At 46.2% G+C, this 12,186-nt stretch overlaps 1 protein-coding gene across 34 annotated transcripts in view; it reads right to left on the bottom strand.

Moving 5' to 3' along the window:
- Positions 1–12,186, bottom strand: part of LOC110521175 (protein phosphatase 1 regulatory subunit 12A) — a 67,438-nt gene that overhangs the window by 19,670 nt on the left and 35,582 nt on the right. For all 34 annotated transcript variants that reach the window (XR_016495045.1, XR_016495044.1, XR_016495046.1 and 31 more), the window contains 3 exons: positions 2,495–2,686; positions 1,880–1,962; positions 1,317–1,383 (listed from right to left, as the gene is read on the bottom strand). Coding sequence is in view for 20 of the 34 variants with exons in the window: in XM_036969364.2 (XP_036825259.2) it covers positions 1,317–1,383; positions 1,880–1,962; positions 2,495–2,686 (342 nt within the window). In the remaining 14 variants the exon portion in view is untranslated. The remainder of the gene's footprint in view (positions 1–1,316; positions 1,384–1,879; positions 1,963–2,494; positions 2,687–12,186) is intronic.

The raw sequence follows: 12,186 nt of genomic DNA, 5'->3' as shown, positions 1-12,186 counted from the left end.
CCCATTTGTGATCAAGCTTTAACTTCCTGACTGATGTCTTGAGATGTGGTTTCGTTATATCCACATAACTTTCATTCCTCATGATGCCATCTATTTTGTGAAGTGCACCAGTCCCTCCTGCAGCAAAGCACACCCACAACATGATGCTGCCACCCCCGTGCTTCACGGTTGGGACGGTGTTCTTCTGCCCCCTTTTTCCTCCAAACATAACGATGGTCATTATGGCCAAACAGTTCTACTGTTGTTTCATCAGACCAGAGGACATTTCTCCAAAAAGTACGATCTTTGTCCGCATGTGCAGTTGCAAACCGTAGTCTGGCTTTTTAATGGCGGTTTTGGAGCAGTGGCTTCTTCCTTGCTGAGCGGCTTTTCAGGTTCTGTCGATATAGGACTCGTTTTACTGTGGATATAGATACCTTTGTACCTGTTTCCTCCAGCATCTTCACAGGATCCTTTGCTGTTGTTCTGGGATTGATGTGCACTTTTTGCACCAAAGTACGATCATCTCTAGGAGAGAGACGCATCTCCTTCCTGAGTGGTATGACAGCTGCGTGGTCCCATGGTGTTTATACTTGCGTACTGTTGTTTGTACATATGAACATGGTACCTTCAGGCATTTGGAAATTGCTCCCAAGGATGAACCAAACTTGTGGAGATCTCCCATTTTTTTTGTTCTGAGGTCTTGGCTGATTTCTTTATATTTTCCTATGAAGTCAAGCAAAGAGGCACTGAGTCTGAAGGTAGACCTTGAAATACATCCACAGGTACACCTCCAATTGACTCAAATTATGTCAATTAGCCTATCAGAAGCTTCTAAAGCCATAACAACATTTTCTGGAATTTTTCAAGCTGTTTAAAGGCACAGTCAACTTAGTGTATGTAAACTTCTGACCCACTGGAATTGTGATACAGTGAATTATAAGTGAAATAATCTGTCTGTAAACAATAGTTGGAAAAATGACTTGTGTCATGCACAAAGTAGATGTCCTAACCGACTTGCCAAAACTATAGTTTGTTAACAAGAAATTTGTGGAGTGGTTGAAAAACGAGTTTTAATGACTCCAACCTAAGGGTATATAAACTTCCGACTTCAACTGTATACCATTTAGCAGATGCTTTTATCCAACCAGTAAGTCCTGGTTAGTCGTGCATGCATACATTTTTTTACACCAGATGAGAGAAAGCATTTATTGAATTGCATAGAGAGAGAGGGAGGGTTAGTTAAGCGAATGATCGCCTGTAAGAGAGTGCTGAAACTCTTCTAGACCCTCTAATATTGACTAGCCTCTTTTTCAAATCATTCAAACTATCTTTACCTTCTTGTAATCCTTAGTTTCAGAGCCGCCTCCTCTGTCGATACAGTCGTTACATGACACGTCGGACCTGAAGAGAGCAGGGAGCAGAGATATCATGACTCCTCAGAGGTCAGAGATATTATAATGACTCCTCAGAGGTCGGAGATACAATAATGACTCCTCAGAGGTCAGAGATACAATAATGACTCCTCAGAGGTCAGAGATATTATAATGACTCCTCAGAGGTCAGAGATATTATAATGACTCCTCAGAGGTCAGAGATACAATAATGACTCCTCAGAGGTCAGAGATACAATAATGACTCCTCAGAGGTCAGAGATACAATAATGACTCCTCAGAGGTCGGAGATACAATAATGACTCCTCAGAGGTCGGAGATACAATAATGACTCCTCAGAGGTCGGAGATATTATAATGACTCCTCAGAGGTCAGAGATACTATAATGACTCCTCAGAGGTCAGAGATATTATAATGACTCCACAGGGGTCAGAGATAATACTCACTACTATGAGATAATCAGGAGCCAGACTAAACAAGTCAAAGGCTAAAGGTCAGATCCATACCTGGTGCTGGAGTGCCTGTCTGTCTGTGGATCCTGCCCACTGCCTCCCAACCCCTCCTCTCCACTGGGCTCGTTGTCATCACTCTACAGGACCACAGAGATCACTAGGTCAATACATTATGGATGGCAATGTCCTTATTACGGCAGGTTATTAACCGTATAACCAGGACTAGCCCACCGTGCACTCATTATGGATGTCAATGTCATCCTTGTGACAGGTTACAAACAGTACACGTTATAATGTCTACGCCGTCCTTATGAAAGGTTATAACCAGGACTAGCTCATGCACTCACATCTACAGCCCTCATTATGTGATGTCAATGTCATCCTTCTTAGCAGTGCTTTTGACAGGTTATAATGCATGACTATGACAGGCTATAATGCATTTATGAGCAAGGGTTTTATAGGGTTATAAGCATGACTACGACAGGGTATAATGCATTTATGAGCAAGGGTTTTATAGGGTTATAAGCATGACTACGACAGGCTATAATGCATTTATGAGCAAGGGTTTTATAGGGTTATAAGCATGACTACGACAGGCTATAATGCATTTATGAGCAAGGGTTTGATAGGGTTATAAGCATGACTACGACAGGTTACAAATGCACTCACATCTCCAGCCCTCTGAGCTCTCCTCCTGGCTCGGGCTCTCCGTCTCTCCCTGGCGATACGGTCACTCTCACTCTCCCCTTCTGCACTCCTCTCCTGGCCGGAGGTCTGGGGACGAAGGGTACCGGCCGGTTGAGTCAGCCCCAAGAGGTCAGACTTCTGCAGGCTGGCGATACGGGACCTCCAGCTTACTTCCTGAAGACAGTTATCATCTTTAGGAAATGCGTTATCCAGCATACATACATCATACTGATGTCCCTGGATGTTGTACATCCCCTTATAAGAAGTGTAGCTATATTGCTTATACCAATCCTCTGATGTAATACCGTTGATCTAGGGTGTAAGGGTTAAATACAGCTGGTGTAGGATCTAGGGTGTAGGGGTTAAATACAGCTGGTGTAGGGTGTAGGGTGTAGGGGTTAAATACAGCTGGTGTAGGGTGTAGGGGTTAAATACAGCTGGTGTAGGGTGTAGGGGTTAAATACAGCTGGTGTAGGGTGTAGTGTGTAGGGGTTAAATACAGCTGGTGTAGGGTGTAGTGTGTAGGGGTTAAATACAGCTGGTGTAGGGTGTAGTGTCTAGGGGTTAAATACAGCTGGTGTAGGGTGTAGTGTGTAGGGGTTAAATACAGCTGGTGTAGGGTGTAGGGGTTAAATACAGCTGGTGTAGGGTGTAGTGTGTAGGTGTTAAATACAGCTGGTGTAGTGTGTAGGGGTTAAATACAGCTGGTGTAGGGTGTAGGGGTTAAATACAGCTGGTGTAGTGTGTAGGGTGTAGGGGTTAAATACAGCTGGTGTAGTGTGTAGGGGTTAAATACAGCTGGTGTAGGGTGTAGGGGTTAAATACAGCTGGTGTAGGGGTTAAATACAGCTGGTGTAGGGGTTAAATACAGCTGGTGTAGGGTGTAGGGGTTAAATACAGCTGGTGTAGGGTGTAGTGTGTAGGGGTTAAATACAGCTGGTGTAGGGTGTATGGTGTAGGGGTTAAATACAGCTGGTGTAGGGTGTAGGGGTTAAATACAGCTGGTGTAGGGTGTAGTGTGTAGGGGTTAAATACAGCTGGTGTAGGGTGTAGGGGTTAAATACAGCTGGTGTAGGGTGTAGTGTGTAGGGGTTAAATACAGCTGGTGTAGGGTGTAGGGTGTAGGGGTTAAATACAGCTGGTGTAGGGTGTAGGGGTTAAATACAGCTGGTGTAGTGTGTAGTGGTTAAATACAGCTGGTGTAGGGTGTAGGGTGTAGGGTGTATGGTGTAGGGGTTAAATACAGCTGGTGTAGGGTGTAGGGGTTAAATACAGCTGGTGTAGGGTGTAGTGTGTAGGGGTTAAATACAGCTGGTGTAGGGTGTAGGGGTTAAATACAGCTGGTGTAGGGTGTAGTGTGTAGGGGTTAAATACAGCTGGTGTAGGGTGTAGTGTGTAGGGGTTAAATACAGCTGGTGTAGGGTGTAGGGTGTAGAGTGTAGGGGTTAAATACAGCTGGTGTAGTGTGTAGGGTGTAGTGTGTAGGGGTTAAATACAGCTGGTGTAGTGTGTAGCCTGTAGGGGTTAAATACAGCTGGTGTAGGGTGTAGGGTGTATGGTGTAGGGGTTAAATACAGCTGGTGTAGGGTGTAGTGTGTAGGGTGTAGGGGTTAAATACAGCTGGTGTAGGGTGTAGTGGTTAAATACAGCTGGTGTAGGGTGTAGGGTGTACGGGTTAAATACAGCTGGTGTAGTGTGTAGGGTGTACGGGTTAAATACAGCTGGTGTAGTGTGTAGTGGTTAAATACAGCTGGTGTAGGGTGTATGGTGTAGGGGTTAAATACAGCTGGTGTAGGGTGTAGGGGTTAAATACAGCTGGTGTAGGGTGTAGTGGTTAAATACAGCTGGTGTAGGGTGTAAGGGTTAAATACAGCTGGTGTAGTGTGTAGGGTGTAGGGGTTAAATACAGCTGGTGTAGTGTGTAGTGGTTAAATACAGCTGGTGTAGGGTGTAGTGTGTAGGGTGTAGGGGTTAAATACAGCTGGTGTAGGGTGTAGGGTGTAGGGGTTAAATACAGCTGGAGTAGTGTGTAGTGTGTAGGGTGTAGGGGTTAAATACAGCTGGTGTAGGGGTTAAATACAGCTGGTGTAGGGGTTAAATACAGCTGGTGTAGTGTGTAGTGTGTAGGGGTTAAATACAGCTGGTGTAGTGTGTAGGGGTTAAATACAGCTGGTGTAGTGTGTAGTGTGTAGGGTGTAGGGGTTAAATACAGCTGGTGTAGGGGTTAAATACAGCTGGTGTAGGGGTTAAATACAGCTGGTGTAGGGTGTAGGGTGTAGGGGTTAAATACAGCTGGTGTAGGGTGTAGGGGTTAAATACAGCTGGTGTAGGGTGTAGTGTGTAGGGGTTAAATACAGCTGGTGTAGGGTGTAGTGTGTAGGGGTTAAATACAGCTGGTGTAGGGTGTAGTGTGTAGGGGTTAAATACAGCTGGTGTAGTGTGTATGGTGTAGGGGTTAAATACAGCTGGTGTAGGGTGTAGTGTGTAGGGGTTAAATACAGCTGGTGTAGGGGTTAAATACAGCTGGTGTAGTGTGTAGTGTGTAGGGGTTAAATACAGCTGGTGTAGTGTGTAGGGGTTAAATACAGCTGGTGTAGTGTGTAGTGTGTAGGGTGTAGGGGTTAAATACAGCTGGTGTAGGGGTTAAATACAGCTGGTGTAGGGGTTAAATACAGCTGGTGTAGGGTGTAGGGTGTAGGGGTTAAATACAGCTGGTGTAGGGTGTAGGGGTTAAATACAGCTGGTGTAGGGTGTAGTGTGTAGGGGTTAAATACAGCTGGTGTAGGGTGTAGTGTGTAGGGGTTAAATACAGCTGGTGTAGTGTGTATGGTGTAGGGGTTAAATACAGCTGGTGTAGGGTGTAGTGTGTAGGGGTTAAATACAGCTGGTGTAGGGGTTAAATACAGCTGGTGTAGGGTGTAGTGTGTAGGGGTTAAATACAGCTGGTGTAGGGTGTAGGGGTTAAATACAGCTGGTGTAGTGTGTAGGGGTTAAATACAGCTGGTGTAGTGTGTAGGGGTTAAATACAGCTGGTGTAGGGTGTAGGGGTTAAATACAGCTGGTGTAGGGTGTAGTGTGTAGGGGTTAAATACAGCTGGTGTAGTGTGTAGGGGTTAAATACAGCTGGTGTAGTGTGTAGGGGTTAAATACAGCTGGTGTAGGGTGTAGGGTGTAGGGGTTAAATACAGCTGGTGTAGTGTGTAGGGGTTAAATACAGCTGGTGTAGGGTGTAGTGTGTAGGGGTTAAATACAGCTGGTGTAGGGTGTATGGTGTAGGGGTTAAATACAGCTGGTGTAGTGTGTAGGGGTTAAATACAGCTGGTGTAGGGTGTAGTGTGTAGGGGTTAAATACAGCTGGTGTAGGGTGTAGTGTGTAGGGGTTAAATACAGCTGGTGTAGTGTGTAGGGGTTAAATACAGCTGGTGTAGTGTGTAGGGGTTAAATACATCTGGTGTAGTGTGTAGGGGTTAAATACAGCTGGTGTAGGGTGTAGTGTGTAGGGGTTAAATACAGCTGGTGTAGGGTGTAGGGGTTAAATACAGCTGGTGTAGGGGTTAAATACAGCTGGTGTAGTGTGTAGGGGTTAAATACAGCTGGTGTAGTGTGTAGGGGTTAAATACAGCTGGTGTAGGGTGTAGGGTGTAGGGTGTAGGGGTTAAATACAGCTGGTGTAGGGTGTAGGGGTTAAATACAGCTGGTGTAGGGTGTAGGGGTTAAATACAGCTGGTGTAGGGGTTAAATACAGCTGGTGTAGGGGTTAAATACAGCTGGTGTAGGGTGTAGGGGTTAAATACAGCTGGTGTAGAGTGTAGGGGTTAAATACAGCTGGTGTAGGGTGTAGGGGTTAAATACAGCTGGTGTAGGGTGTAGTGTGTAGGGGTTAAATACAGCTGGTGTAGGGTGTAGTGTGTAGGGGTTAAATACAGCTGGTGTAGGGTGTAGTGTCTAGGGGTTAAATACAGCTGGTGTAGGGTGTAGTGTGTAGGGGTTAAATACAGCTGGTGTAGGGTGTAGGGGTTAAATACAGCTGGTGTAGGGTGTAGTGTGTAGGTGTTAAATACAGCTGGTGTAGTGTGTAGGGGTTAAATACAGCTGGTGTAGGGTGTAGGGGTTAAATACAGCTGGTGTAGTGTGTAGGGTGTAGGGGTTAAATACAGCTGGTGTAGTGTGTAGGGGTTAAATACAGCTGGTGTAGGGTGTAGGGGTTAAATACAGCTGGTGTAGGGGTTAAATACAGCTGGTGTAGGGGTTAAATACAGCTGGTGTAGTGTGTAGGGTGTAGGGGTTAAATACAGCTGGTGTAGGGTGTAGGGGTTAAATACAGCTGGTGTAGGGTGTAGTGTGTAGGGGTTAAATACAGCTGGTGTAGGGTGTATGGTGTAGGGGTTAAATACAGCTGGTGTAGGGTGTAGGGGTTAAATACAGCTGGTGTAGGGTGTAGTGTGTAGGGGTTAAATACAGCTGGTGTAGGGTGTAGGGGTTAAATACAGCTGGTGTAGGGTGTAGTGTGTAGGGGTTAAATACAGCTGGTGTAGGGTGTATGGTGTAGGGGGTAAATACAGCTGGTGTAGGGTGTATGGTGTAGGGGGTAAATACAGCTGGTGTAGGGTGTAGGGGTTAAATACAGCTGGTGTAGGGTGTAGTGTGTAGGGGTTAAATACAGCTGGTGTAGGGTGTATGGTGTAGGGGTTAAATACAGCTGGTGTAGGGTGTAGGGGTTAAATACAGCTGGTGTAGGGTGTAGTGTGTAGGGGTTAAATACAGCTGGTGTAGGGTGTAGGGGTTAAATACAGCTGGTGTAGTGTGTAGGGGTTAAATACAGCTGGTGTAGGGTGTAGGGTGTAGGGGTTAAATACAGCTGGTGTAGGGTGTAGGGGTTAAATACAGCTGGTGTAGTGTGTAGTGGTTAAATACAGCTGGTGTAGGGTGTAGGGTGTAGGGTGTATGGTGTAGGGGTTAAATACAGCTGGTGTAGGGTGTAGGGGTTAAATACAGCTGGTGTAGGGTGTAGTGTGTAGGGGTTAAATACAGCTGGTGTAGGGTGTAGGGGTTAAATACAGCTGGTGTAGGGTGTAGTGTGTAGGGGTTAAATACAGCTGGTGTAGGGTGTAGTGTGTAGGGGTTAAATACAGCTGGTGTAGGGTGTAGGGTGTAGAGTGTAGGGGTTAAATACAGCTGGTGTAGTGTGTAGGGTGTAGTGTGTAGGGGTTAAATACAGCTGGTGTAGTGTGTAGCCTGTAGGGGTTAAATACAGCTGGTGTAGGGTGTAGGGTGTATGGTGTAGGGGTTAAATACAGCTGGTGTAGGGTGTAGTGTGTAGGGTGTAGGGGTTAAATACAGCTGGTGTAGGGTGTAGTGGTTAAATACAGCTGGTGTAGGGTGTAGGGTGTACGGGTTAAATACAGCTGGTGTAGTGTGTAGGGTGTAGGGGTTAAATACAGCTGGTGTAGTGTGTAGTGGTTAAATACAGCTGGTGTAGGGTGTATGGTGTAGGGGTTAAATACAGCTGGTGTAGGGTGTAGGGGTTAAATACAGCTGGTGTAGGGTGTAGTGGTTAAATACAGCTGGTGTAGGGTGTAGGGTGTAAGGGTTAAATACAGCTGGTGTAGTGTGTAGGGTGTAGGGGTTAAATACAGCTGGTGTAGTGTGTAGTGGTTAAATACAGCTGGTGTAGGGTGTAGTGTGTAGGGTGTAGGGGTTAAATACAGCTGGTGTAGGGTGTAGGGTGTAGGGGTTAAATACAGCTGGAGTAGTGTGTAGTGTGTAGGGTGTAGGGGTTAAATACAGCTGGTGTAGGGGTTAAATACAGCTGGTGTAGTGTGTAGTGTGTAGGGGTTAAATACAGCTGGTGTAGTGTGTAGGGGTTAAATACAGCTGGTGTAGTGTGTAGTGTGTAGGGTGTAGGGGTTAAATACAGCTGGTGTAGGGGTTAAATACAGCTGGTGTAGGGGTTAAATACAGCTGGTGTAGGGTGTAGGGTGTAGGGGTTAAATACAGCTGGTGTAGGGTGTAGGGGTTAAATACAGCTGGTGTAGGGTGTAGTGTGTAGGGGTTAAATACAGCTGGTGTAGGGTGTAGTGTGTAGGGGTTAAATACAGCTGGTGTAGGGTGTAGTGTGTAGGGGTTAAATACAGCTGGTGTAGTGTGTATGGTGTAGGGGTTAAATACAGCTGGTGTAGGGTGTAGTGTGTAGGGGTTAAATACAGCTGGTGTAGGGGTTAAATACAGCTGGTGTAGTGTGTAGTGTGTAGGGGTTAAATACAGCTGGTGTAGTGTGTAGGGGTTAAATACAGCTGGTGTAGTGTGTAGTGTGTAGGGTGTAGGGGTTAAATACAGCTGGTGTAGGGGTTAAATACAGCTGGTGTAGGGGTTAAATACAGCTGGTGTAGGGTGTAGGGTGTAGGGGTTAAATACAGCTGGTGTAGGGTGTAGGGGTTAAATACAGCTGGTGTAGGGTGTAGTGTGTAGGGGTTAAATACAGCTGGTGTAGGGTGTAGTGTGTAGGGGTTAAATACAGCTGGTGTAGTGTGTATGGTGTAGGGGTTAAATACAGCTGGTGTAGGGTGTAGTGTGTAGGGGTTAAATACAGCTGGTGTAGGGGTTAAATACAGCTGGTGTAGGGTGTAGTGTGTAGGGGTTAAATACAGCTGGTGTAGGGTGTAGGGGTTAAATACAGCTGGTGTAGTGTGTAGGGGTTAAATACAGCTGGTGTAGTGTGTAGGGGTTAAATACAGCTGGTGTAGGGTGTAGGGGTTAAATACAGCTGGTGTAGGGTGTAGTGTGTAGGGGTTAAATACAGCTGGTGTAGTGTGTAGGGGTTAAATACAGCTGGTGTAGTGTGTAGGGGTTAAATACAGCTGGTGTAGGGTGTAGGGTGTAGGGGTTAAATACAGCTGGTGTAGTGTGTAGGGGTTAAATACAGCTGGTGTAGGGTGTAGTGTGTAGGGGTTAAATACAGCTGGTGTAGGGTGTATGGTGTAGGGGTTAAATACAGCTGGTGTAGTGTGTAGGGGTTAAATACAGCTGGTGTAGGGTGTAGTGTGTAGGGGTTAAATACAGCTGGTGTAGGGTGTAGTGTGTAGGGGTTAAATACAGCTGGTGTAGTGTGTAGGGGTTAAATACAGCTGGTGTAGTGTGTAGGGGTTAAATACATCTGGTGTAGTGTGTAGGGGTTAAATACAGCTGGTGTAGGGTGTAGTGTGTAGGGGTTAAATACAGCTGGTGTAGGGTGTAGGGGTTAAATACAGCTGGTGTAGGGGTTAAATACAGCTGGTGTAGTGTGTAGGGGTTAAATACAGCTGGTGTAGTGTGTAGGGGTTAAATACAGCTGGTGTAGGGTGTAGGGTGTAGGGTGTAGGGGTTAAATACAGCTGGTGTAGGGTGTAGGGGTTAAATACAGCTGGTGTAGGGTGTAGGGGTTAAATACAGCTGGTGTAGGGGTTAAATACAGCTGGTGTAGGGGTTAAATACAGCTGGTGTAGGGTGTAGGGGTTAAATACAGCTGGTGTAGAGTGTAGGGGTTAAATACAGCTGGTGTAGGGTGTAGGGGTTAAATACAGCTGGTGTAGGGTGTAGTGTGTAGGGGTTAAATACAGCTGGTGTAGGGTGTAGTGTGTAGGGGTTAAATACAGCTGGTGTAGGGTGTAGTGTCTAGGGGTTAAATACAGCTGGTGTAGGGTGTAGTGTGTAGGGGTTAAATACAGCTGGTGTAGGGTGTAGGGGTTAAATACAGCTGGTGTAGGGTGTAGTGTGTAGGTGTTAAATACAGCTGGTGTAGTGTGTAGGGGTTAAATACAGCTGGTGTAGGGTGTAGGGGTTAAATACAGCTGGTGTAGTGTGTAGGGTGTAGGGGTTAAATACAGCTGGTGTAGTGTGTAGGGGTTAAATACAGCTGGTGTAGGGTGTAGGGGTTAAATACAGCTGGTGTAGGGGTTAAATACAGCTGGTGTAGGGGTTAAATACAGCTGGTGTAGTGTGTAGGGTGTAGGGGTTAAATACAGCTGGTGTAGGGTGTAGGGGTTAAATACAGCTGGTGTAGGGTGTAGTGTGTAGGGGTTAAATACAGCTGGTGTAGGGTGTATGGTGTAGGGGTTAAATACAGCTGGTGTAGGGTGTAGGGGTTAAATACAGCTGGTGTAGGGTGTAGTGTGTAGGGGTTAAATACAGCTGGTGTAGGGTGTAGGGGTTAAATACAGCTGGTGTAGGGTGTAGTGTGTAGGGGTTAAATACAGCTGGTGTAGGGTGTATGGTGTAGGGGGTAAATACAGCTGGTGTAGGGTGTATGGTGTAGGGGGTAAATACAGCTGGTGTAGGGTGTAGGGGTTAAATACAGCTGGTGTAGGGTGTAGTGTGTAGTGTGTAGGGGTTAATACAGCTGGTGTAGTGTGTAGGGGTTAAATACAGCTGGTGTAGTGTGTAGGGGTTAAATACAGCTGGTGTAGGGCGTAGTGTGTAGGGGTTAAATACAGCTGGTGTAGGGTGTAGTGTGTAGGGATTAAATACAGCTGGTGTAGGGTGTAGTGTGTAGGGGTTAAATACAGCTGGTGTAGTGTGTAGGGGTTAAATACAGCTGGTGTAGTGTGTAGGGTGTAGGGGTTAAATACAGCTGGTGTAGGGTGTAGGGGTTAAATACAGCTGGTGTAGTGTGTAGGGGTTAAATACAGCTGGTGTAGGGTGTAGGGTGTAGGGGTTAAATACAGCTGGTGTAGGGTGTAGGGGTTAAATACAGCTGGTGTAGGGTGTAGGGGTTAAATACAGCTGGTGTAGGGTGTAGGGGTTAAATACAGCTGGTGTAGGGGTTAAATACAGCTGGTGTAGGGGTTAAATACAGCTGGTGTAGGGTGTAGGGGTTAAATACAGCTGGTGTAGGGTGTAGTGTGTAGGGGTTAAATACAGCTGGTGTAGTGTGTAGGGGTTAAATACAGCTGGTGTAGGGTGTAGTGTGTAGGGGTTAAATACAGCTGGTGTAGGGTGTAGGGGTTAAATACAGCTGGTGTAGGGTGTAGGGGTTAAATACAGCTGGTGTAGGGTGTAGTGTGTAGGGGTTAAATACAGCTGGTGTAGGGTGTAGTGTGTAGGGGTTAAATACAGCTGGTGTAGGGTGTAGGGTGTAGGGGTTAAATACAGCTGGTGTAGGGTGTAGGGGTTAAATACAGCTGGTGTAGGGTGTAGTGTGTAGGGGTTAAATACAGCTGGTGTAGGGTGTAGTGTGTAGGGGTTAAATACAGCTGGTGTAGGGTGTAGGGGTTAAATACAGCTGGTGTAGGGTGTAGGGGTTAAATACAGCTGGTGTAGTGTGTAGGGGTTAAATACAGCTGGTGTAGGGTGTAGGGGTTAAATACAGCTGGTGTAGGGTGTAGGGGTTAAATACAGCTGGTGTAGTGTGTAGGGGTTAAATACAGCTGGTGTAGGGTGTAGGGTGCAGGGGTTAAATACAGCTGCTCCAGGGTGTAGGGTGTAGGGGTTAAATACAGCTGCTCTAGGGTGCAGGGGTTAAATACAGCTGCTCTAGGGTGCAGGGTGTAGTGTGTAGGGTGTAGTGTGTAGGGTGTAGTGTGTAGGGGTTAAATACAGCTGCTCTAGGGTGTAGGGGTTAAATACAGCTGCTCTAGGGTGTAGGGGTAAAATACAGCTGCTCTAGGGTGCAGGGTGTAGTGTGTAGGGTGTAGTGTGTA

This window comes from Oncorhynchus mykiss, chromosome 4 (assembly GCF_057628025.1).
Source record: "Oncorhynchus mykiss isolate SJ-2025 chromosome 4, ASM5762802v1, whole genome shotgun sequence".
Lineage (NCBI taxonomy): Eukaryota > Metazoa > Chordata > Actinopteri > Salmoniformes > Salmonidae > Oncorhynchus > Oncorhynchus mykiss.
Note: the sequence above shows the minus strand (reverse complement) of the source record. Positions and strands in the feature narration are given on the sequence as shown.